Here is a 25,003-nt window from a genome sequence, read left to right as displayed (position 1 = left end):
GATTTTTGAAAATTTTCATTCTTATAAATGCTCTACTTTTGAAGTTATAAGCTTTAGAAAATGAAACGCTGGTGTGTAATATAGGCGGATGACAGAATCTGAATTCACAAATCAGGAACGGCATAACGCACCAGTGTTGGCCGATGTCCGTGACTGCATTACGGAGTTAGAAAACCGAATCGCTCACGGTAAGCCAAGTTTACTGTGGTAAGGGCGAGTCACTTCTGGGATTGAAGAGGGGACTATAAATCAGAGCAGCTACTTTAACACAAAGAGTGTGATTAGGCACGAGTATATATTTTACATTAAGATATTCTGAATGATATTATTTATACCATTCTTGATTAATGAAACACTGCTGGAATCCTCCTTTAAGCCGTTTTAGAGAAAAAACGACAAAGCTTATTATTTATCGGCACTGTGCACAAATATACATTTTATCATAATACATTTTTAAACTTAGCTTTGCATTAAAGAAAACCTATTGCACAGGAGAATTGACCTTTCGGCTCGCCATAGACAGGGTCACGTGACAAGCATGTCCATGGACTGTTGTGGTTTTAGTTGTCGATTAAACTGTTGATAAAGAACACGCCGAGGAGGCTCACTGACCAAATGAACCCTATTTGAACACCACTGCGTGTATGGTGTGTTTCCATTACTCTATGAGAATGAGGGCGGTGATATTTCTTAATTCAGAAAGCCGAGGTTTAAAACGGTCGTGTGTTCTGTGTCTCAGTTACCATGGAAACGGCATCGGGAGCTAACCTAACCAGCAGAGCTTCGCCAGAGAGATACTCCTTACTCCTATGAATAAAGTTAGACTGATCAGTTATCTCGGGACACGGAGGGGAAATGTGTAAGTACATAGAACTGCGCTTTCAATCAGGCTATAAACCTTGGAGCCCCTGGTATTCTCCTCTCGGGAGGAACGACATAACAGCTGCCCTGTTGGCATTAGCTAAGTCTTCTAGCTCATACAGCTGACTTGCAGATAATTTATTCCACTAACCTTAGCTTCAACCTAAAGCGTATGATTAGAGTGCCGTTATTATGATATTATCATTTACTTTTTCCTAATATGTTTAATTGCAGACTTTTTTGTAGGATATATAGTGATACCATAGCTGCTTATTATCACTTAGACTGTTGACTTAAAACCAACAGAATACTGTTTTTGACTAAGGGGGTTATATCCGTGTTGTTACACCACTTCTCTTTTTCAGCTGTTTATTTTGAAATTATTGAGCAAGTCCTATAGAAATGTACTATGGACAGACAGAGTGCCCACAAAAGATTGTTAAAAACAGGCTCACCTTCATTTGGTGACCACAGAAGTTGTTTGACGTCCTCGTGTGTTAAGTCGGCCAGTCATCTGGATTTGACTAGAGGAAATGATGGTGCAGTTAAGGAAGTCCTCAGTGATGATGGTAAGTCACTGCATTACATCTTTATTTTCACTGCATCTTTATTTTCACTGCATCTCATATTTATTTCCAGTTTCTTTTTACTCTTCGGAACATTAACAGACCTTTCATGTCTCACAACATGGAAGACCCTAAACTCTTAAAAGTGAAGAATTCTTATGCATCACACAGTGACCCTTTTGAGCTTAAAATGATATTTAGTACCTAAGCAGAACTGTATATTTAATGGAAATATACTGGTCCTCATTCATAACAGAATGTTCATCTTTTGATTTGTAGATGAAAGGAAAGGCATGGGTACACGATACATTACAGAAGATCTGATTAAGAAGTTAACTAAACAGGATAATTTAGCCCTTGTGCGATCCCTGAACCTGTCCAGCAAACATGGAGATAAACACTTCAGGGTAATTAACTACATACATATCAATATTTCAGAGTAAAACACACACATATATGTATGTCTATAAGTGTTTATCAGACAGTTTATCAAAGTACTTGTTCAGTAATGTATTTTGTCATATGTATCCTTTTTATTTGTTCTAGTACATTGAGAATTTGGACAGATGTGACTATCTTCAGGTTCTCAACCTCAGTTATAACAGCATTGAAAGAATAGAGAAAATGGAGACGCTTCATAAATTGCAAGAGTTGCATCTTTCCTATAATAGGATACAGTAAGTGGTTATAATTACTTTGTATTGTAAGTATAAAACCATGTCAGGAAAATTTTATGAACTTGTGTTCGTATTTTCTATCCTGTAGAAAAATTGAAGGCCTTGAGCACATGGCAAGCCTGCAGATTCTGAATCTGGCCCACAACAGCATCGAACATGTCCCTCTGTGGTTATCTAAAAAGCTCAGATCCCTTCATACACTGAACCTACAGAACAACAAGATATTTTCGGTTGGTCTGGTCATTTGCAAAAATGTATCTTTAATTTGAGGTGGACGTTCTTTGACTTTTTTTTTTGTTTATTTGTTTAATGCCTGTAGTGTGTTGTTAAGACTTTAATTCTTGTTGTATGGTTACATATAAATCACATTTTCCGTGTTTATAATCCAGCTTCATGAACTGTCTAAACTGAAGCCTCTGAGAAACTTAACTGAACTGATGGTGGCAGACAACCCGGTATATGACCTACCCCACTACCGCCTCTTCTTAATCTTCCATCTAAGATCACTAGAGGAACTTGATGGAGTGCAAATCAGTGAACATGAGAGAGAAAAAGCCAATCAGCGCTTTCACACTGGTACAGGATCGCTGCTCTTATTACCTTTCATGTAAGCCTCAAAAGTGTATATTTGTTTAGGTGACCTAATCCTTTGCTTTCTGGTTTGCAGAAGAGATAGATCGTCTGGAACAAGAGCTGGAAAAGAGAGATGCAGAGATAGAGCAACTTCAGAGGGAGAAAGCTGAAGCCCTGAAGGAGCTAGAGAAGCAGGAGGAGCTGCAGCAAAACCTGTGGCAGCAGAGTGAGGAGCAAATGCAACATCAGGATGAGCTTGAAAGGGAGCTAAACACCAAGTCTGAACTGGTGGGAAGTAAATTTTGTTTATCTTCTCTGGGGCTGATGGCAATGTTAGTAGCTGCTCTGTAAATCAAAAATGCTTGTTTCTTGCTTAAAAATAGTTGAGACTGTATACACACTGCATAGTAAACAAAATATTGTTTAAACAAAAAAGGAGTACAAAGACATGACCGTTATTTTGCTTTTTCCACTGTATTGTGTGTTGTAAGTAAAGACACATTTACATGTGTAGTTTGTAGGTTACTGTGGACCCCGTGGATATGCTTCAGACTTCTGTTACTTCTGAAGAGAGAGCAGTCTCAGTGCTTCAAGGAATACTCATATTTTTCAACTTTATTTCTAGATGCCAAAGCAGGTTTATATCCATAGTTACTAAAGGCAATAACTGAAACATAATAGAAACACAAACAAAAAAGGTATATTGGCTTCTAATATAAGCTTTTTTTAAGTGATATCTGTACAATTCAAATGTGACAATTACAGATGATTTTGAAAAATATGATAGTATTTCTTTAACTAACCAGAGCTTGCTTGATTCTTTCTCTTTTGCTTTCTTTCCTTTGGACTTTTAGCCACTGTCCCCTTCTATTCTTCCTCCTCACCCTTCTGTGCTCTCAGCTATTTTAAAGGTAGTATCAGTTAACCTATAGAAAATGTGTATTTTTTAAAGTATTTTTGTCCATCATCTTACCATAATTATTGCCTCATATATTAATTCCATTAGCTGTCTATGGAAAATGTGATGTTGAGGGATTAGAAGTTAATTTACCTCTGTCTATATATCAGATTTTGCTTTTTTTGTCAACTTTACTTATAGTTTGTGCATTCTTAGATAGCGCTTTGTAATATTTCTGCATGTGCCTGCATGACTTCTTATCTGACTCTGCCCTTCCATGCTGCATTATTCTCAGCCTCCATTACCTGTACCACTGCTGGATTCTTTTTCCAAGGTATTTTCAGTGTCCAGTTACTGTTAGATCATACCCAGTGTTATTGTAAATTCAAACATGCCTGATTTTCTCCTGTGCTTCCAGGTGCTTACTTAAAGGGGGATGTTAATGGTATGGCACTGCCATAATCATAAGCATGCTCCAAAAGATTCTGCATGTGAAAATAATAATGTATACATTGTGTACATCAACATTTGTCTTCATGCTTACATCTCGCACTGAATTACAATTTGAAAAACTTGTTTGCAGTGGAATTGTATTGAAGCTTTTAAGCTGAAATATTGACTCTAATAAGTATTTAATGTGTTCTCCAGCTAAAGCAAAAAACCACTGAGCTGACGCGGGCCTGCCAGAAGCAGTATGAACTGGAGCAGGAGTTGGCCTTTCATAAGATTGATGCTAAGTTTGAGCCACTTTCATTTCATCCAAGTCATGTAAGCATCATCCAGAATTTCTAAAGATTAACAAAGAGTTCCAACATTTACACATCTGGCCTTTACATCTGTATGAATTCAAGTAGTGTCTCTTTGCTGTTTGTGGTGTTTAGGAATTGGAGGAGGACACTTTGCCAGGTGAGAGTCCCTACATTGGAAAGGCTCGTCACAGAAGGAGAATACTTGCACTGGACAGCATAGAAATGGGAGACAAACGTTTGACTACAGAGGGTTTGTCACAGACAGACAGCACAATGGAGAATGCGTCCAGGCATGCCCTGGAGAGAGGTACTCTCACTTGGTAACTTGACCTTAGTATGACCTCAGTTTTAACTTCCTAAGGAAGTAAAACTAATTAATTCTAGGTAATATCGTATGTACTGTATAAAAATAGTTGTTAAACAGTGACAGTGATATTTATTTTAGTAGTATTGATAAACATTATGCGGCACGGTGGCGCAGCAGGTAGTGTCGCAGGTGGGAGGTTGAGTCCCGCTCCGGGTGACTGTCTTTGAGGAGTTTGGTGTTTTCCCCCGTTTCTTCCGGGTGCTCCAGTTTCTTCCCACGGTCCAAAAACACACGTTGGTAGGTGGATTGGTGACTCAAAATGTGTCCGTAGATGTGAATGTGTGAGTGTATGTGTTGCCCTGTGAAGTACTGGCACGCCCTCCAGGGTATATTCCTGCCTTGTGCCCAATGATTGCAGGAGGCTCTGGACCCACCGCAACCCTGAACTGGATAAGCAGTTACAGAAAATGAATAAGTGATAAACATTATCCAACAGCCCCCTCCAGGGTGTATTCCTGCCTTGCGCCCAATGATTCCAGATAGGCTCCAGATCCACCTTGACCCTGAACTGTATAAGCGGTTACAGACAATCAATGAATTAATATATCAAATGTATACTAACAATACCTCATGTAAAATCTATTTGTTGTGCTTAGTAAGAGAATCAAACAGAGTAAACAATTCTAATCAAAACAAGCTAAGTGGTCATGGTTATTTATCAGTAATTATTGGTATGTTAGCAGCTGAAGAGCGGTTGCAGCAGCTGCAAAAAGATATAGAGAGCACAGAGGAAAAGCTTCTGAGAGCCAGTGAGGAGCTACGCCAGTTAGAAGAGGCAACCTCACAGAAAAGAGTGAGATAATCTTTTATTGTTTATAATTCTTCCTTTATTAATTCGATTACAAAATACTCCTGAATATTTCTTGTATTTTCTGACTATAGGGACAGACATTGTAAGTACAAGACCTACTGCTTGTGAAATTTTTTACAGATGTTAGAGGCAGAGAAGGAGCACCTGAGTCATCAGCTGTGGGGAAAAGTACAAAGGCTGGGGGAGCTGCGAAAGGAGGCTGAAGCCCTTGAGAAACAGCAGGACAAGCACAGCACTGAGCAGGATCAGACTCAGGGGGAGCTAGAGAGACTCCAGAGCCTGCTGCACACCCTGGAACCTGAAGACCCGAGACATGTTAGTAACAGTGCTCTCCCCATGTTACATGATATTAATACTGTTACTCATTAACATTTATGTTATTAGCAAAAACACTGATCATAACATCTTCTTGTTTCTACACTCACTGTGCATGCTCTCAGATTCGCTGGCCATACAGGAGCACTTTGTAGTTCTACAATTACAGAACATAGTGCACTCTGCCTACTTTGTTTGCTTTTTTCATTCTCTTCTTTAATGGTATGGACTCACGCAGGACCACCATAGAGCTGGTATGATTTTGTGTTGGATCATACTCAGCACTCATGGTGGTGTGTGCTGGTATGAGTGGATCACACACAGCAATGCTTCTGGAGTATTTAAACACTGCTTCATGAAACCTTCAGAAAAACATGAGAAAAATGTACTTTCCTGAAAAGTTTTATTGCTCTAAAATGTTGCATAAATACAAAAGAATGGACCTCTATAGTCAACAGTGAGATACCACTGGCAGCTAATAAATCTCTATCATCTCTAAAGTTCTGTTTGCACAGCTCTGTCTGCTGAATCCAGCAGCAGTGCAAGATCAGCCATGTACAGGTGGCTATTAAAGACCCCAAACTCTTTTAGTGAAATTAATTTAGTAACTGATTGACCAGACAATTATCAACACAATTATTTAGCACACATTGTCCTCTACAGGCTGCTGAAATGTGCTCTGAATAACAGTTTATATTTGGAGAATTTTATTTTTAATGTACTTATTATATTGTTATTACTGTTTAATTAATGTATTCATTTTAAAATGAATACTAATTTGAATTAAAACGCAGTCATGTCAAATAACACCTTCAGGGTCTTTTGAACATGCTGGAATTGGTGTAATATTTGTTTGTAATTATGAACATATTGAGACTACGGCCACATTAATGAATATTGACATTTACAAAAAAAAAGTGTTTTATGAACAATTTACATGCAAATTTATTCTGCTTGTGTTTCATGATTAATGCCCGCTGTATCCACTCACTGTCCTTTCTATTAGATACACCTATATTGTTTGTTCATCTGTTGTTGCACAATTTGTGTTGGTTCTCCTCTAGTCCTTCTTCAGTGGACATAGGGCGCAGTTAGTTGGATGTTTTTGGTGGATTATTCTTAGTCCCGCAGTGACACTGAGGGGTTTAAAAACCCAGCAGCACTGCTCTGTCAGGTCTTTTTCTGCTCAATGGAGGTCCTGACCTTTTGAAGGACAGGGTGAAATGTCTAAAGTGATGGACTAAAGTCTGTAATGGTAGAACTACAGAGGGCCCCTGTATGGTCAGTGGAGCCATAACGTTATGGTTGATCAGGTTGTGTAACAGCTCACATATCCAAACTGAATATGTTTGTCTTCTATACGGTTTGAATACAAAAGCTGCTCTTTACATGTGAAAAATAATATTACAAACATTTTCCTCATTCTCTGAATTACCTTTTTTGAAGATAACGTACCGTAGTTTGTTCTTCACCTCACTGTTTTATTTATTTGTTTGTTTGTTTGTTTGTCTTTCTGAGACTTACACCAAACAGCCTAAACAAATATTGAAACCTGCTTAAAGTGAAAATTTGTATTTGTTAATTGCACAACATTTTAGGGCATAAAGTGATTTCCTGCTGTAGGTGTTTACATACCGAAAACTGAAACAAAGGGTTATTTGGGTCCTGTTGAGTTCAAATAGATGTGGATGCGAGCTTGACAAAAGCAGATACATAGTGTTGCCCTGGTTCCAAACTGACAACAAAGCTAATGCATGGAAAACAACATGGTTAGAATCCATCCCCATGGAATACATGGTTAGAGGTGTCTAATAAGTGTTTTATCAGTGAAGTGAACTTGTCTCTTTGCATGTCTCTTTAAGAAAATGGGCTGGCACTTTCTCAGAGGAATTTGGGTGGAGTGTAATGAAGTTGCTCACTCCCTCTTAGCAGGAATATTGTTATAGTCTCAGGCAGTGATTGGTGGGAAAGGGAGTTTCCTGTGTTGATTCAAAGCGAGCGCTAGAAGGAGAGGGGGAAGAGCTCAGAGGATAGCTCTGTGTGTGTAGCGGAGGGGTTAAGTTCAAAGGAGGGGGCATGTGTGCACTGTGACCAGAGCCTGCTGGCAAAAGCTTCATGGCTGAAAGTTTACGTGGAGAAGAAGAGGAACTAACAGAGGCAGAAAATGTTAGAGTTCAGGGCGGATCTCCCTTTTAGCTTTCCCTGAGTCAGTTAATGTGCAGAATGGGATTTATGGTGATGGGAACCAAACCATGGTGTTTTTGTAAGTATTCCACTAGAGCAAGGGAGGGGCGCATAGTTTGTTTCGTACATTATTTTCCCATGATTTTCACATCTGCATTTAATACACATCTGTTCCTGTGCTATTTGTTTGCTATGTTGTGTTATGTCATAATATAGTTAACATTTAGATGTATGGATTGTAAATTTTTAGCAGGCCTTCTGTTTGATATGTACTCATTATTCCTTGGATGTGAAAGAGATGATGTGAAAATTTTAGTTTGGCGATAAATTGTATTTACAAATGAAATCTTTTAGGCATTGTAATCTATATGATTGTCAGTAAGTGTGTTTGTCTTTTAAAAATAGAAAATTGGGCCGCATTATAGGTGTAACATCATGGGGTAAGCATGAAAAAATAAGACAAAACCTCCCTTTATTTGTCCAATACGCAGCATAGTAATGTGTTTGTTCCTGTAGTGGGAGTCTGACAGGATGGAAGTAGCAGAAGTGGAATGGTGCAAACTCAGAATAAACCGTACAGTTTAGAACTTTGCATTTCCGGTCTGTCTGGAAATTAAAGGAAATTTTGCTTATTGTGATTTTAAGCAGTATATTGTCAATGTCAAAAACATAATTTTGATTTTACAGCATTTGAAAAGGTTTGCTATCCTTTTCAGCATTTTACAATTTTCTGATTGATAGAAATGGTCCTTTTCCTTCTTGTGATGTTAGAATTATGGAGATACATTGTTGCACTGATAAGTAAATTGTAAAGAGTATGTAGTGACCCTTCTTATGCACATTACATTTTCATGTACTTAGCAGTTAACTATGTGCTTTTGTTTGATATTTCTACATAATGTTCTCCATAATTATGTTTAACCACCTGTTGCCTTAGAGAATCAGAGTGTGAGTTGACAGTGAGTGTGACTGAAATAGCTTTACAAAAGCATTTCTAGTGTACCTAAATAAATTGTATTTGTTTGTTTGTTTTTTTTCCCACAGACTCATGTGAAAGGTCAGGTGGCCAGTAAGAGTCAGCTGCTGGCCATCATGAACAGGAAACACCGTGAGCTGGAGGGCCGTCTTGATGACATACTTACGCGCATTACAAAGGAGGCACAGGAAATAAAAGATTTGGAGCAGCAGCTCACAGAGGGTAAGAGGCTGGCAAAACATCTAAAATTTTGTTGAATGTCAACAGTTAGATTAATTCATTGCAAAAACCTTGTGAAGTCAAAGTAATATTTTTGCATTAAAAATAAAACAAAGGCATATTACTCAAGGGCAGCTATAAACACTTGCATAGGATAGTGTATGTTGTCCTAAAAGGTGTATTGGGGTAATGTAACCTTACAGAATCATCCTGTAAGTAAAGTAAAACCAGAAATGCTGAAAGAAAATAATAAATTCCAGAGAGTTTATGTAAATGCATTGACAACATATAGGTAGGTAAACACGAGGTAAACTCGTTGTGTTTAATTACATTTTGACTGTTTTCAGGTCAGATAGCAGCTAACGAGGACTTGAAGCAAGAGCTAGAGGGCATAATCGGTGGACTTCAGGAATACTTGCATGGTGTGAAGAACGAGGCTCGACGAGCCCAGTCTGACTGCCTGCGTCTGCAAAGGGAGAACGACAAACTGCACCATCGTCTGCAAGACAAAGAAAAACTGCTTAGCCAACTGCAGCAGGAAGCAGTGCAGATCAGTAAAACAACCAAAGAGGTGACAGAACAACATTTTCATTTGTGTTTTTAGTGCCAAACAACTTTTATTTCTGGCCCAGTAACTCCTAGAGGGGATGAAAAAATATAACATGTTCCTACTTTTCCAAAATGCACAGTATTATATTTGAGACTGGATAAGTTGGTATCAACAAAAAATGAGCAGTGTCAGCATAACATCCAAACTGGGTTAATTCTACTCTATTTTGCATACAGTTGGTCAGTGTTTTTATGTGAATATTTGTAAAGGAATAATTTTCACTGTAATGTTTGATATAGCTCAACTAAGGTTTATTTGTTATTTGTTTGTAAAGGAGCTGTTGCAGCACCAAAAAGAGATGGAGGCTCTAAGGCATGAGAATGTGGAGCTGAGACAAACCCAGAGCCAGGTCAGTACTTACAAAGACAAACTGGAAGCTCAGCTGCAGGAGAGTCATATTGAGGCTGGTCAGCTGAAGGAGGAGTTGGGACGTCTGCGGCGGCTTATCCAGGTAATATAATCGTATCTTGAAAACAATGTTCGATTTTATATATCTTTATACATTGTTGATTATCTTAACATGAAAGCCTGTTTTGCTATAAAGTCTAGTGTGGCATGCCTCTTCCTAAGCTTTGTTATTACTTGTAGCTGGAGCACTCTGCACTGCAAGCAGAGCTACAGAAGGAGAGGCAAGCTAAAGAGAATGCTCTGGCCCAGCTGCAACTAGCTGCAGAGAGAGAGTTGGAAAACAACGAGCTACTGCAGCAGTTCACTGCACTGCAGGTGTGACCTACACAGATGTATCAGTCCAAAGAATGCACATTTATATTTTATGATTGCATGTAATATCACATATGTTTACACTGTAGGCTCTTTACTTTGTTAATGTGTCAATATATTACTGCAGGAGGAAAAAGGCAAACTACTGGAGAAAGTTAATAGCCTGCAGAACGACCTTCAGCAAGTCAGGAGTGAGTTGTTATGTCCTAAACAAGTGGTCAAACGTTTGGAGGAGCTAAAAAGAAGCATAGCCAAAGGGTCAGGAAAATTGAGGTATGATTGCATTACAACAATCATTACAGTAGATTAAACTAGAGGAGTATACACTGATCAACCATAACATTATGTCCAGCTCCTTGTTTCGACACTCTGTGTACATTCTTTGAGTTCCCCTGATCATGCAGGAGCATTTTGTAGTTTCATAATTACAGACTTAAGTCAATGTGTTGCTCTGTATACTTTATTTTCCCCCTTTCACCCTGTTCTTCAATGATCAGGACCACCACAGAGCAGGTATGAGTGGATCAGATACAGTTCTTTATATCTCTGATTTCACAGACATTAAGGTTGACTAAATTAGTATAACATTTATTTATAGTGTACTAAATGAACTAGTGGGCAGCACGGTGGCGCAGAAGGTAGTGTCGCAGTCACACAGCTCTAGGGACCTGGAGGTTGTGGGTTCAAGTCCCGCTCCGGGTGACTGTCTGTGAGGAGTTTGGTGTGCTCTCCCCGTGTCCGTGTGGGTTTCCTCCGGGTGCTCCGGTTTCCTCCCACAGTCCAAAAACACACATTGGTAGGTGGATTGGCAACTCAAGTGTTTGTAGGTGTAAATTTGTGAGTGTCGCACTGTGAAGAACTGGCGCCCCCTCCAGGGTGTGTTCCTGCCTTGCACCCAGTGATTACAGATTACAGTTTTTTGTTAAAAAAAAAAAGGGCAGAATTTCAGTTAAAATTTATTGTAACATTTTTAGCTTGTATGTGTTTTAATTACTATGCTGAGATTTGTTGCGTTTATTACATTAAAATTTGTTTTTTTAATCATAGAAAACTTGAAAAATGAAATAAATGGCTAAAGGTATAACGTAAGTGTCACTGTCTGCATCTTCAAGCAGAAAAGTATTTTCTAAGATTGGAAAACCCTGGCATTATATATTTATATATATGATGGATGATGGTGTGTGTGTATATATATATATCTGTACATATATCTGTATATATATGACGGTATGAAGGAATATGATAGTGACACGAATAGCTGATTTTTTTATTTTTTTTTCCTTGTGATTGTTGTTTCTCCTAACAGGTTAAGTGAAGATGGGGACCTGCTGGGTGAAAGCTTCGCTGAATTGCAGGAGGAGCTGCATTGCACAGTTTCTGCTGCTCTCAGAGACAGAGATGAGGCCCAACGCAGTCAGGACCGACTAGCACATGAAGTGGCCTCCCTCAGAGACAAGCTCAGGAAATATCAGCAGAAATACCAGAGTGCATGTGAAGAGGCTGAACAGGCCAGGGTGAGTGGTTTGTTTGTTTATTTGTATTTTTTGTACCAGTTGTCATTTTATGTACTGTTGGCCATTGAGAGTGTTACATATTCAGGGGCTGCACGACTAAGTAATTTTTTTACTAGTCAACTAGTTATTCTGAAAATTAGCTCCTTAGTAGATAGCACTATATGTTTATTTTTGAGATGGCTGTGCTTTGCGAAAATGTTGTTATTGTACTTTACACTTTAACTTTACACATTGTGGAGCTGACTGTAGAATTGGATCCCTTTGCATTCTTGCTACAGTTTTTAATTTTCTCCTTCCATCTATTCGACAGCACCCCACTCTGACAACTAATTGGATGTCCTAGTCAAATAATTGATTAGTCTGCAACCCTAACACTAGTTTTATACAATTTTGTCCTCCCCTTCTAATAAACCTGGTTCAGTTTTTCAGCCATTCTTTTTAAAAATTTGGTCAGACATGATTGATGATCAAATAAGATACATGTTTCAAATATATAGCCTACAAGCTAGTTTGTAAGTGTGATACAACAAGCAGTTTCTATTCCTGTAACAGGCAGCAGAGAGGTGTGGGGAGGAGGCTGAGCTGCTCCAGGTTAGGAAAGAACTTCAGGAGGTGCAGGAACAGCAGTACCTGATGCTGCAGCGTCTGCAGGAGACTGAGAGTGAGAGAGACCATCTTCTCATGGAGCTCGAAGAGCAAGACAAACAGGTAGGAGCAAACTAAAAAGTACAGTTTTTGTTTTCTGTGGATACTTTCATATGTGATGGATATACATTCTCAAAAATGCCCTCAATCATATGTGTTATCTCCAAGATATTATATGTATTTGTGTGAGTAGATGAAAGCTGAGGAGGCTCACACTCAAGAACATCTGCAGTCTCTGGATCTGGAGTTACAGGCGCTCAGAAGATCCTTCAGTGCTGCAGATCGAATGGCAGCCCAGCAACTAAATGCTGCCAAGGATCAGCTCCGCTCACTTCACAGCACTGTGCAACAAATCAGCCAGGAAAGAGCAGAGGTACAGGCAACAAACAAAAACAATTCAAATAATTTTGCAGTCCTGTTGGCATCTGACAAGCTCAGATGTTCAGAGATAATACTGTTTGTTTTGTTTGGAGGACGCGGAGGAACTTAAAGAATCAAAGATACAAGCTGCTCAAGCCATGCAAGATCTAACTAGGGCAGAGAATGAAATCCAGGTTCTGCAGAAGCTACTTAAAGACAGGGTAAACTATTCACTGAGAACCCCCCCCCCAATACTATTTGAATAACTTCATTCTGAATTTCTTCAGTCCCCATGGACATTACCAAATTAATCTGCATCCATATCTATGTGTTGTGTTGTAGGCTCATATAATGGATACGGATGGCGCTAGTGTCACTCATTCCAGCATTTCCCAACAAGAGTTAGCCAGACTAAACCAAGCTTTGAAAAGACAAAAGGTCCAGACCAAAAGGCTCAAAGATCAGTTAGCCCAAAGCAAAGAAGGTAACTATTTCGGTTAATAGAATATCAAATATTCTATTTTATCCCATAGTTCATTCCACATGAAACAGTTATCTGTTTTGTTAATTCTGTCACTTGTCTGTGTAGACAACAGTGGACATTTACAGGATATTCTTGAGGAGATAGAAGCACTCAGAGATACGCTGCTCCAGCAGAACAATTATTTGTCTGGTTTTGTGAATGCTCCACGCAATGAAGGCCAATGGTACTACGTGCCACCAAATCAAAATGTAAGCACTTACAGAATTTGGGTGTTTTGGGAGTTTACTATCAGTGATTTTAAACTGATAAATCTTTTAATTTGTTCCTCTAGCCACCCAGCTTGGGCTCTCAGGGCACTTATGATTCTGGGTTGGGTTCCCAGCACCTCCCATCACCTGACAAGGGCAGGCATTCTAGAGGCAGGTGGCGTAAGGAGACAAAACCTCCTTCAAATGCTGGATACTGGGTCTACTCTCCTTGTCCCCATGACACACACACTCAGGAAGGAAGAGGTAACATGTAACACTGTAAACGCGAGTCTTAGGCTAAATATTAGGAACGTCCCAGCATCCTTTGATGTAACTCATGAGTTTTAGTCAGTATTATCTGTTTTCTTTTTCCCCCATCACTATGTTACCGTCACTAAGAGCCCTGTGTAGGGCAATGTTCATAATCACACTTAAGCTACAACACACTTATCTAACCTTATTTTGGCAATGTGTTGTCTTATCAAAATATTATAAAACTTAGATCAGGTTACATCAATTTGTTTTTGTTAAGTTGTGTAAAAATCTTTCTGGGATGCTTTCTAATATAATATCATCATACTTAGACTGACTTAAGCACCAACATAAGCCAATGCAAGTTTGACAGATGATAACGATTGGATTTTGTAGTGACATGTAGCCTTTTCAACATTCTGTACTAAAAGTTAACCATGTGTAATAACTCATTGCTGAAATGCATTTATAGCTTTTGTAAATGTTCCACATTAAGATGAACAAATTGAGTTGCACTATAAATGTAATTTTGTTCTAACCCCCTGTTTCCCATTCCTGTAGATCCTTCAGTCAGTGATGGTGAAAGTGAAGATGATATTAGAAGAACTCGTTTTACTCCACCACCAGGCTCAGTCATTTATACTGTGCCTCCTAATGGCACCCATCTCCCTCAAGGCACAGTCATATACGCTCCCCCTCTACCGGGCCTGACGGTCATTCCTGGTGCAGTTTTCTATGGCCCTCCTCCTGATGGAGCGAAGCTCGTTTATGGCCCTCCTCCCAGAGGATTACAAATCCCTCTTTTCCCTAATGGGACACTACACTGCAACATACCTGGCCATCAGGATTTGGTGAGTCACATGTTGATAATTTAGATATGGGATACTGATAAAGATCTACTGTGTTATCATGTGCTGTTTCACATTCTATACATTTTCCCATGCTGTGTTAAACTACAACTTGCTCTATTCTAATATCACAGTTCATGTAGTTAAATTGTATCATACATATATTTTGCATTTTATTTACATATAATGCCATCTTTTTCAGGAGCGCTCTCTCAGAGAAATGGAGCATTCTTTTAAAAAGCAGAGATCTGACAGAGCTGGTGAGCAGGAGCTGCGTAGGCTGGAGGAACAGAGATCAGATGTAGAACTGGAGCTTAAAGAGCTGCGGCGTACCATGAATCGACTGCAGCGTCACAAGTTAGTAAACTCACCTTCTCGCATGTTATTCAACACTCTGAACACTCTGCTCTCAGCCTCCCCTCTATATCTGCTTACATCTGCCCAAATCACAGGTTAGAGATGCTCACTTGTGGTTTTTGACACTTCAGTGAGTGGTTTATTTTTAAACTGTACTTACATCTTGGCTAGGGCTGCAAAACCTAGTCAAAACAAATTAATCAAAATACTTTATTATTATTATTATTATTATTATTATTTATTTATTGTGGATTATTTAAAGTTTTACTTCAACTCATCTCAAGGGAGATGTACTAACATGTGTGCACTCATTTACCCTCCCTAAATGAGCTGCTGCTTTAAAATGTGAGGATGGAATAACACTAGACCCTAAAAATGACAGTTTAACGAAAAGGATACAATCTTTTGAGTGCTAGGCTTGTTTTAATCACTACACACAAACTTGTTATAATCTTGACACCAAGATATTTCCAATTTCTGACACATATTTGAGAATTAAGTATGTAAGGCTGAACAGTTTGAAGAATGTATCCAATGTCATTTTTTAAATTTGTGATTTAAATCAGACTTATTTCCAGAAGTAAGCTGCAGGCTTTTTTGCAAATAAAAACAGCACATCTATTGGTTGAGCCCATCTAAGGTATACATGTTAGTTTTGATTACGATTGACTGCTTGATTCCATAGGAAGCTTTTGGAGAGTTCAGTAAGTCGTGCAGAGGAGGAACAGTATGTCGTCGGGGAAGTGGACTGTTTGGAGAAGACTCTAGCTAAACGCAAGACTGAGCTACGTGAAACTGAGCGCTTGCTGCTGGAGGCAGAGTCTGACCTGAAGGATATAAAAGCTAAGGTTCCACATAATATACATTTACTTTCTATACAAATGTGTATATTTTGTATATTTAGTACTGCATTTATTTATTGCAAAAAACATGGGTGGTGTTTGGCACAGTTCTTCACATTAATAAAGTATGTACATTTATAATGTGTATGTTTCCTCTGGATTTGCACATTTTGCTATAGACCAAAGACACACTGCAAAGTTGTAGTGATGCTAAAAGGCGATTACAGGCAACAGAGCATGAGTTGGAGGAGATTGAAGTACAGACTCAGAACAACGCCAGACAACTTGTGCACACAAAACAGCAGCTCAGGTACCACTGCTCAGTCTTAGTGACATGATTGCACAAAATGTGGTCTTAACTTAGTACAGTACATTTTAGCTCTAGATATTCATTCCAACTCTGGCACAGGGACCTCCAGGAAGAAGTTAAGGACCTCCAAAAACAAAAGCAAGATCAGGAGAAGACATTGCAAGATGTAGAAAGAGTGATTGCATCTCGAGATGCAGAGTTCCAAGACATCAGAAGAAATCTGGAGAGAGCAAGGATTAAGTAAGTGTCTCTTCTTTTATGATATGACCACTTCTGTGAGTAAGTGTCCCTTCTTGACTTGCATAACATGGTTATTGTCTGCTTGGTGTCCAGATTAGATGCACAGCAAGATGAATTGAGAGAGAGACAGAGCCTGGAAGCCCAACTCCTGAAGAGCTGCAGAGATGCAGAGGTCCTTTTAAATCTGCGGAAAAAAGAACTGGAACAAGTCAAAACTGAGGTAACATTGCAGTGAAAAAAAATCTGACAAGCTGTGTCTAATTAAAAAAAAAAGTAAATCCAACTAGTTTACAACAACTATAACTTTTCCATAATGCTTGTTCATTTGATCCTATAGGGGGCTGAAGTAGTTTTCTGAAATTCTAACATTGCTTAACAGTAGTCATCCGTTTTCAAATTAATTCTTTTACAATGGCTAAAATTGTCAAAGACCTGTAGACACCAAACAGCATTCCATAGAAGTCTTTAAGCTGACATTATGCACACTAACCCATTGAACTAAAACTTATAGTAGGTTATAACAAAAAGTAAATTACTTAAGCAGTAAGTATTTCCAATTCCATGACTCCTGCGTTTTTGCAGGTACACCTGCAACAGGAAGAGCTGTCTCTGCTTGGCATGAAGCTGGAGCAATGGCACAAGGAGGAGTCTCTTATGCGAGAAAGTGTTGAGAAGCACCGGAAGAGCCTGGTAGGGGTGCTCAGAGAGGGAGAACAGGATGCAAACAGCCTGCAGGAACAAGTTAAGGTTTGCATTCAAAGATTTGTTTCATTTTAAAAGTATATTTATAAGTATATACATGAAAATATATGGTGAATGAAAATCAAAAGGTATTAGGTAGCACTGGGCAAAATAATGTTTCTGTCAAACCCTCTTAACACAAAGTGGATTTTACGAAGGACTGAACTACATTATCTCATTAAAATGAGAATAGAATAGAATTCAACTTTATTTTCATTGCACATGTCACAAGTACAAAGCAACGAAATGCAGTTTGCATCCATCCAGAAGTGCTTAGTAGTAAAAAATAAAAATATAAATATGTAAATTACAAATGTACAGTAAATTGTTTGGGTATGGTTTGAATAAATATAAGTATGTACATGTTATGAATATGCAGACTATGAAGAGGTTATAAATATGAATGTGAAGGTGTATAAACAAAGTATAATATATAATATATATAAGTGTGTACTTATGAACAATGTATGTTATTTATACTGTATGTACAATAGTGGGCAATATATACAACAGGTGAGAGAGCCGGTAAGTGGTGTTTAAGTCCATGTGTAATTAGTGTGTGGTAGGATACAGTTCGTCATTATTGTTCGGGTATCGGGATACAGAGTTCAGGAGTGTGACAGCTGTGGGAAAGAAGTTGTTCCGGTACCTGTTGGTCTTGGTCCGAAGGCTCCTGTAGTGCCTCCCAGAGGGCAAGAGGGTGAAGTGTCTGTATGCTGGGTGACTGGAATCTTTGATGATTTTCCCAGTCCTTTTCAGACACTGCTTCTTATATGTATAGATTCTTATATAGATGTCCTCTATGGCAGGAAGTGGTGCTCCAATGATGCGTTGGGTGGCTTTCACCGCCCTCTGCAGTGCCTTCTGGTCTGAGGCAGAGCAGCACCCGTACCACACTGTGATGCAGTTGGTTAAGATGCTCTCAATAGTGCAGCAATAAAAGTTCACCAACATGTCTGAGGACAGGTGGTTCTTCCTCAGTGTCCTCAGAAAAAAGAGGCCCTGGTGAGCTTTCTTGATCAGCTTGGAGCAGCCGGTCGTCCAGGTGAGATCCTCTGAGATGTAGGCATCTAGGAATTTGTAGCTGTTCACATGCTCCGCTGCCGTCCCCTTGATGTGAATAGGTGGATGTGGATCAGCATTTCTTCTGATGTCCATGATATGCTCCTTAGTCTTATCAGTGACTAGTTGCACATGAGGGAACTTATGCCTACGTCTGTGAGTTTTGTGATAAGTTTTGAGGGCATGACAGTGTTGAACGCTGAACAGAAGTCTGCTAGCTCTCCAGGACACGCTCTGAGAAGACGTCCAGGTATGCCATCAGGACCCGCAGCCTTATGGATTTTGATACTGCTCAGCGCTGCTCACATCGGTGGGAAAAATAGTCAGTGGTTGGTGGTCTGGAGACACATCTGCGTTGGTTGCAGTTGTTGGGTTCCCTCTCTCAAAACGAGCATAGAAATTGTTAAGCTCATTGAGGAAGGAGACATCAGAGGAAGTGGGGGAAGGGTTGGTAGACCTGTAATCTGTGATGACTTGGAGAAGTGTTCTTCTATCTTCCCCTTGTAGTGGTGTTTGGCCTTTTTGATGCCCCTCTTCAGCTCAGATCTGGCTATATTGTAGGCCTTGTACATATTGTAGTACAGATGAGGTGTGCTGAGCCAAGTCTGTGTCAATTTTGGTGGCATTTTATTGTTTGGTTTAACACTGAAAAGGCTATATTGCACCAAACCCTACCCATCTTTGATTGGTGAAGAATATAAGGAGGCTACAAGCAATGTGTTTTATCCTACCCATTATTTTTCATGAAAACAGAGTACAATAACATTTATCTGTATTGCAGTTGCAGCAATAGCAACCTTTCTCTCTTTTTTTTTTTTTTTTTTTTTTTTTTTTTTTAAAGTTAATTGGTTTATTTATGGATAATTTAGTCTGCCTGGCTGTTGATTCCTGGCCCCACCTACCAAAAATATTTTCAGTGGTCCATTTGCCAAAATGCCATTATTAGCAGCAGCTGAGCTACAAGAATCAGCTGTTAAAACAGGCAGCATGTAAAATGGCCCGTGTGTGTGTATATATGTGTGTCATTTTTTCCCCCAATGTCTGCTCTGATGTGCTTTGAAAAAGGATAAAACTTGTGTGTGTATATGCAGACCCTGCGTGGAGATGTGCAGGCTCTGGCTGTGCAGAAAGGTGAGCTTGAATTTCAGTTGTCAGAAAGGAAGAGTAGGTTGGCTCAATTAAAAACGGAGGAGGAGCAGCAAGAGCAAGAGAGTGCGCAGAACCTGCGCTCAATCATCAACAAGCACAAATCAGGTGGAGTCACAGCACTGCTGCTACATATTTTAAAGTAATCATGTACACATTATTGTAAAACCTTATGATGTCCTCATAATGAACTAGCATCTCTGTTTTATGTGTAGAGCTGAAGGATGTGTTAGAAATGATTCACATGAAGAGTGTTGAGTTAGAAGATTTGAAGGTCCAGCACAAGCAGAAAGTGGATCAGCTGGAGAAGAGCCAGGAAACTCTGCTACAGGTGAGAAATACAAGGGATTACAGGGCAGCAACAGAGAATTTCTTCCAGGCAGGGCCGTGTACATTTGGGAATTTTGATCCTTAGTTTGCTTTCCTTGAAATAATTAAGCTTACTCAAAAATATACAAATGACCAATCTTACAGAAGAGCTATTGAATCACAAATTGCTGAAAATGTTCATGATGACTGTGATAGAAATTTGACAGAACACACAGTACATTGCCTTTTTTATTGTAGTAGCATTGAATAACCGTTCACTTGCTGCCTAATGTATCCTAAACTAATAAATATATATATTTATTGTAAGCAGGTATTAAATGTCTGTAAATAATAAAAGCCTAGGCCCGCTAGAATCGCAGAGAGAACATCCTGCTTGATTCTTTTAAAAAATATTATAAAGAGACTGGATATCATGTTATATTGAGACCAAATTCTAAACAAACATCCTACATTAGGCAAAAATGGAGATGAAGACAGTGGAACAGAAGGTGCATGAGCAGCAAGAGAGGCAGAGGAGGCTGCAGGAGCAGTGCAGTAACCTTGAGGCACGCCGAACACATGCTCAAAGGTACAAACTTTCCATTTTGAACCTATCCTGACTAATCCTGTGTTAAATATTGTTACATTTTCCTAGTAATAATAACAATAGCTTAATGCTATGAGGGTTACCTAAAATGATTTTAAAACCTTTCAAATATAAACTGACAGATGTTTAGAGGCTGCAGAGGAAGGGGCACAGGCAGCAGAGACAGAAGTCCTGGAACTGAGGACACAGTTGGCCAAGCTGAAGCAGGAATACAGACATGCTCAAAGCCTCCACGAGGAGATCAGCAGAGCTACTGTCACAACAGAGAGGGAGCTAGAGGGTAGAAACTAGCAAAGTATTACATATTGATTTATATTCTGTGTGTTGAGTTTGTGTGTGTGATTTATTCATTTTGTTCCCTCCAGAGAGGTCTGAGGGTTTGAATAAGCTAAAGGACCAGGTTGCACACTCAGAGCTAAAGCTAAAGGAGATCAGAAAGGTGCACTATGTGTTTGATCAGAACTTAAATTATTTGGTTGAACATGTGTTATTTTATTTTATTGATTTGGCTTTGACGTCCTCTTCACAGGAAGTAGAAGATGTTCAGCAAGAGCGGGATGACCTGGCAAAGCAGAATCAAGAGCTGAAAGCTGAGCTGAAAAGCAGAACGGAGAAAATTCAAAGGAGACAGCAGAGAGCGGACAAACTTGAGCTACACCTCAAGGAACTTGAAGTGGCTGTGTCCCAAAAGGAAGCCCAGTTCAAACAACAGGAAGAGGTGAGGTGGTTTTTTTGTGCTATGTCATTGTAAATGAATGCACACTCATGTCTGCAGTTAGTTTTTTAATATTTACTTATATATTTAGTGTTTAAAAAGCTATTGTTACGCTAATGAAAGAGCACCATCAGTACTCTTAATTTGCTTTCATTTTGTTCTTCTCACTTTATTTCTAGCACACGAAGGCCCAGCAGCAGCAGAGTTCTGAGTTACAGAAGCTGCAGAAACAGCAGCAGCAGAAGGTGCAGTCTCAGTTGCAGGCAATAGAGGAAGCACTGGCCCAGCGTGTGGAGAAGATGGAGGAGATCACAGTTGCTGTGGAAGATCTGGAGGAGAAGAGACACTTTTTACAGGCAGACCAGCAACACAGTGCTCTGCTGCAGGAGCGAGTAGAACAACTGGGTCAGTTTAGAGGGCAGTTTTTTTATTATGGTCCAATTGTAATGAAGTACATTATATCAGTGCCAGTTACAATCCCTTTGCTCTAAAAGCTGATGGTTCACTTTGTCACTCTAATAACCAATGGCCCAGCTTATTAGTTGTATGGATGTTATGTATGGTAATGGTTAGGAATTTCAAGAGTAAAACCCACTATTTTTAAAAAGAATCTCATAATTATTGTTAACTCATGACTCCTATGTTAGCTTGTAGTCACCCGGAGCGGGAATCGAACTCACAACCTCCAGGTCCCTGGAGCTGTGTGACTGCGACACTACCTGCTGCGCCACCGTGCTGCCATTGTATCCTAAATTGAATTATAATTTTTCTGATTGAACACACCCCTTGTAGTTACTGAATAATAATCTAAATGTGTGTGTATATGACATTGTGTGTGTGTGCAGAGGAGGAGCTGGCTAAGAGGGAGGTCAGACTAAGGGCCAGAACTGAGGAGGTGAGGAAGGTGAGAGAAGAGTTGGAGGCATGCCACTCAGAGCTCCGGCATCTCAAAGACACTCTGGCCGTAGAAAGGAGGAACACTGAGGCATGGCTTGTTTCTGTGAAGAATCTCAGTCTCGCTGATAATGAAAAAGTGCAAATGTTTTTTTTATATCTTGGCCATTAAACAGACCATGAAATTTGTTCCCTAGCCCTACTGATGATGTGCAAGTTGTTATTGTGAATTGAAAACCTCTAATAGCATTTATGTGTGATTCATACTGAAAACATTTTGTATTTTTGGTTATGCGTCCTCAGAGCCAGGGAGAGGGAGACTCGCTCTTGCAAGAAATTAAAGACACTGTGCAAGTCAGAGTAGATTTGGACAGCAGCATGAATGAGTTGGCATTACAACCCATGGCATCGTCAGGCACAGATAGCTATAAAGAGAGCCATCTCTCAGATCTGCTGACTGTGAAGAACACCACATACACCACCAAAGTATGGGTTGGATTTTATATTGATTTAATATTTGCTGTTACTAATTCACTTAGTAAACACACATCTTTCTGTCTACAGGACGAGCTGTGGAGAGGAGAAGCGCTAAGAGAGAGACTGAGACAACATGAAGATCATTTGAAGGTATCTGAAGACCATTTGAAAGTGTAATTTAGTCACTTGCTTCGGTTTATATAATCATTGCTTTTACTTTGTTATAACATGTTGCAAAGGCAGTCAAGTGTTTGTTTCTTGGGCTCTTCCTGGCTCCAGGCCCAGCTTCGCCGGACTATGTTCTCACAGAATGAGGTGCTGAGTTTGCGCAGACAGCAGACAGAGGGCAGCATTCAGGGCCTGCGCAGACGAGTAGAAAAGCTGGACCAGTTACTGGGCATATCCAACCATGATTCCCCCTACCTGAGTGACTCTCAAATCCACACTAAATACAGCTCTGTAAGTAAGCACTGTTGAATCCTTCTTACTTAGATATGTTTTGTGTGGGGATTACCTGCATACACCAGATGTAGGGAACAGAATATGACATACACTAGCTAATATACCTTCTCTAGCTCCCCAAATATATCTAGCAATTAACCAGTGAGTTCAATCTCAATTAGGTTTGTTATGAGCAAGAAAATGGGCAGCCATGGCCTAATGGTCAGAGAAGAGGGCTTAGGACTGGAAGGTTGTTGGTTTGATTCCCTCAGTCTTTGGAAAGGCACTGAACGCACAACTGCTCCCCGGGCGCCGGGGATGTGTGTTTACAGCCTCTAGTGCATTAGTGTGTGTGTGTGTGTTCGCTGATGGGTTTAATGCGGAAAACACATTTCATTTTCATTTCATTTCAAATCATGAAACAAAATGTACAATCCCTCCAGAAGCAGAGTTCCCCACCAATGACTTAAAGCTTCAGTGGTGGTGTTTCAGTTCTCCAAATAATAGCAAAAAAAGACAACAGAAAAAAGGAAATAATCTATTATGCTTTCTTACACAGAGCTAATTATGTGTGTTCAGCACATGTGGACTGGATGACAATGTGGAGTAAAAATGTATAAAAGCTTCACTGATTACTTTTGCTTTTTTTCAGTCTGGTATTGAGAGCTGGAAGCACCAGAGGAAAAGGGAGCATTCTTTTAGTCCTATTAGACTGGACCCCTCTGTCCCGGAGAAAGACCCAGCATGTCTCCAGAACCACGTGCACTAAAGCCATATGTGAAGTCTTTGAAGTACTGTCTTTCGGCTTGAGCGAAAACAAGTTGAGCCTATGTACTTAAATGAAGAATAGAATTGGTATAATGTAAAAAATATTTTTTAACATTTGTTTTCTGCTACCTCGAGTCCACAAACAGAGGCATAGTTTTTTTTACTGTAAATGTTGTTTGTGAGAAATTAGATTTTTCTAACATTACAAAACACATTTTTAGCAACAATAACAAATATTTGTGCCTGAAATTTTTTATTTCCTTTTCATTTTCCATAATCTGTGCATTCAGAATATTATCATGGCAGGTGTTCCAGATCTACTTGATGATTGTTTATTTTATTTTTTTTTTTAAGTTGAGAAATTTTGCAAAGTATGTAACTCCCTCACTCACGCACCTTTAGCGGACCAATGATTGAACAAAATGAGCACCAGCATAATTTTTGTGCTTCAAAAGAAACTGTGCTTTTCATCGTAACACTGTTAATTTTGTACATACATGTAAAAACATTTATGGCTAATGCGATTTAGTATTTATTATAGCACTTAAATTTTCATATGAAACTTTGAATTGCAAGAATGTGTGCAATAAAATGTGTGCCATTTTCTATATTTTATTTTTCAAGTTTTTCTTTTCCCTATACAAACTGTAAAAACACCAGGTAATGTTGTTGTCACAGCTCCAGGGTTCAAACTTTGTCTTGGATCACTGTCTGTATTCTTCCCTTGTCTGTGTGGGCATCCTCCTACGTTCCAAAGACACATGTCAATAGGTGGGTTGGATATTCAGTTGTCCATATGAGTAAGTGATGGACTGGTGTCCTGTCTAGGTTGCGTCGCTGCCTTGCGCCTAATGAGTCCCCTACACATGCATATAGTGTATCTATGAATCTGTACATCAGCATACAAAGATTGAAGTTAATTTATGTATAAATTAAATATTATCAAACCTAAAACTGGACCCAGCCCAACACCCATAGTACAAGTTTTGCATGAGAATAAATTGGAATTTATCCACATACTGAGAATGATTTTATAAAATATGTTGTATCCAGTCATTTGTATTTCAGGAAAGTTCATATTGAATGTATTTCCAAAGACACTGGGTAATTAGCTGTCAAAGACTTTTTGGCAGTCAAGGGAGTCATCTTTGCCTTCATCCAGATTAGCTTTCACAACTGCCTTTTCAGCCTTTTTATAAATCCTCACCTCTTTTAGT

General features: G+C 39.3%; 1 protein-coding gene across 7 annotated transcripts; it reads left to right on the top strand.

The window, feature by feature from the left end:
* Positions 1 to 509: 509 nt before the first annotated feature.
* LOC136679226 (centriolin-like) lies at positions 510 to 24,518 on the top strand. 7 transcript variants are annotated; one of them, XM_066657632.1, is made up of 43 exons: positions 510 to 647; positions 740 to 859; positions 1,227 to 1,430; positions 1,707 to 1,834; positions 1,974 to 2,104; positions 2,193 to 2,334; positions 2,494 to 2,680; positions 2,772 to 2,965; positions 4,224 to 4,343; positions 4,457 to 4,631; positions 5,372 to 5,484; positions 5,623 to 5,817; positions 9,046 to 9,199; positions 9,544 to 9,767; positions 10,084 to 10,257; positions 10,395 to 10,529; positions 10,654 to 10,799; positions 11,833 to 12,040; positions 12,593 to 12,748; positions 12,879 to 13,058; positions 13,159 to 13,266; positions 13,388 to 13,529; positions 13,635 to 13,777; positions 13,861 to 14,041; positions 14,591 to 14,880; positions 15,080 to 15,234; positions 15,920 to 16,082; positions 16,256 to 16,386; positions 16,486 to 16,626; positions 16,720 to 16,846; positions 17,209 to 17,373; positions 19,521 to 19,683; positions 19,791 to 19,906; positions 20,361 to 20,473; positions 20,614 to 20,771; positions 20,857 to 20,930; positions 21,021 to 21,209; positions 21,386 to 21,611; positions 22,052 to 22,239; positions 22,404 to 22,586; positions 22,665 to 22,727; positions 22,857 to 23,036; positions 23,671 to 24,518. In XM_066657632.1, exons 3-43 carry the CDS (start codon positions 1,271 to 1,273, stop codon positions 23,785 to 23,787), a joined length of 6,438 nt encoding a protein of 2,145 aa, XP_066513729.1. In that variant the 5' UTR covers positions 510 to 647; positions 740 to 859; positions 1,227 to 1,270; the 3' UTR covers positions 23,788 to 24,518. The 7 variants fall into 7 exon arrangements, with proteins under 7 accessions (XP_066513729.1, XP_066513731.1, XP_066513730.1 ...); XM_066657634.1 differs by having other exon boundaries at positions 10,081 to 10,257; positions 22,052 to 22,110; XM_066657633.1 differs by having other exon boundaries at positions 10,081 to 10,257; positions 22,052 to 22,191.
* Positions 24,519 to 25,003: the final 485 nt, after the last annotated feature.

The sequence above is a fragment of the Hoplias malabaricus genome, chromosome Y, assembly GCF_029633855.1.
Source record: "Hoplias malabaricus isolate fHopMal1 chromosome Y, fHopMal1.hap1, whole genome shotgun sequence".
NCBI classification, from domain to species: Eukaryota; Metazoa; Chordata; class Actinopteri; order Characiformes; family Erythrinidae; genus Hoplias; species Hoplias malabaricus.
Note: the sequence above shows the minus strand (reverse complement) of the source record. Positions and strands in the feature narration are given on the sequence as shown.

Excerpts from the sequence above, each read along its gene's own strand:
- LOC136679226 (XM_066657629.1), top strand. The coding sequence starts at position 1,271 with ATGGACAGACAGAGTGCCCACAAAAGATTGTTAAAAACAGGCTCACCT. Across the intron at positions 22,587-22,664 it reads ACACCACATACACCACCAAA|GACGAGCTGTGGAGAGGAGA; the intron begins GTATGGGTTGGA and ends TTCTGTCTACAG. Across the intron at positions 23,037-23,670 it reads TCCACACTAAATACAGCTCT|TCTGGTATTGAGAGCTGGAA; the intron begins GTAAGTAAGCAC and ends GCTTTTTTTCAG.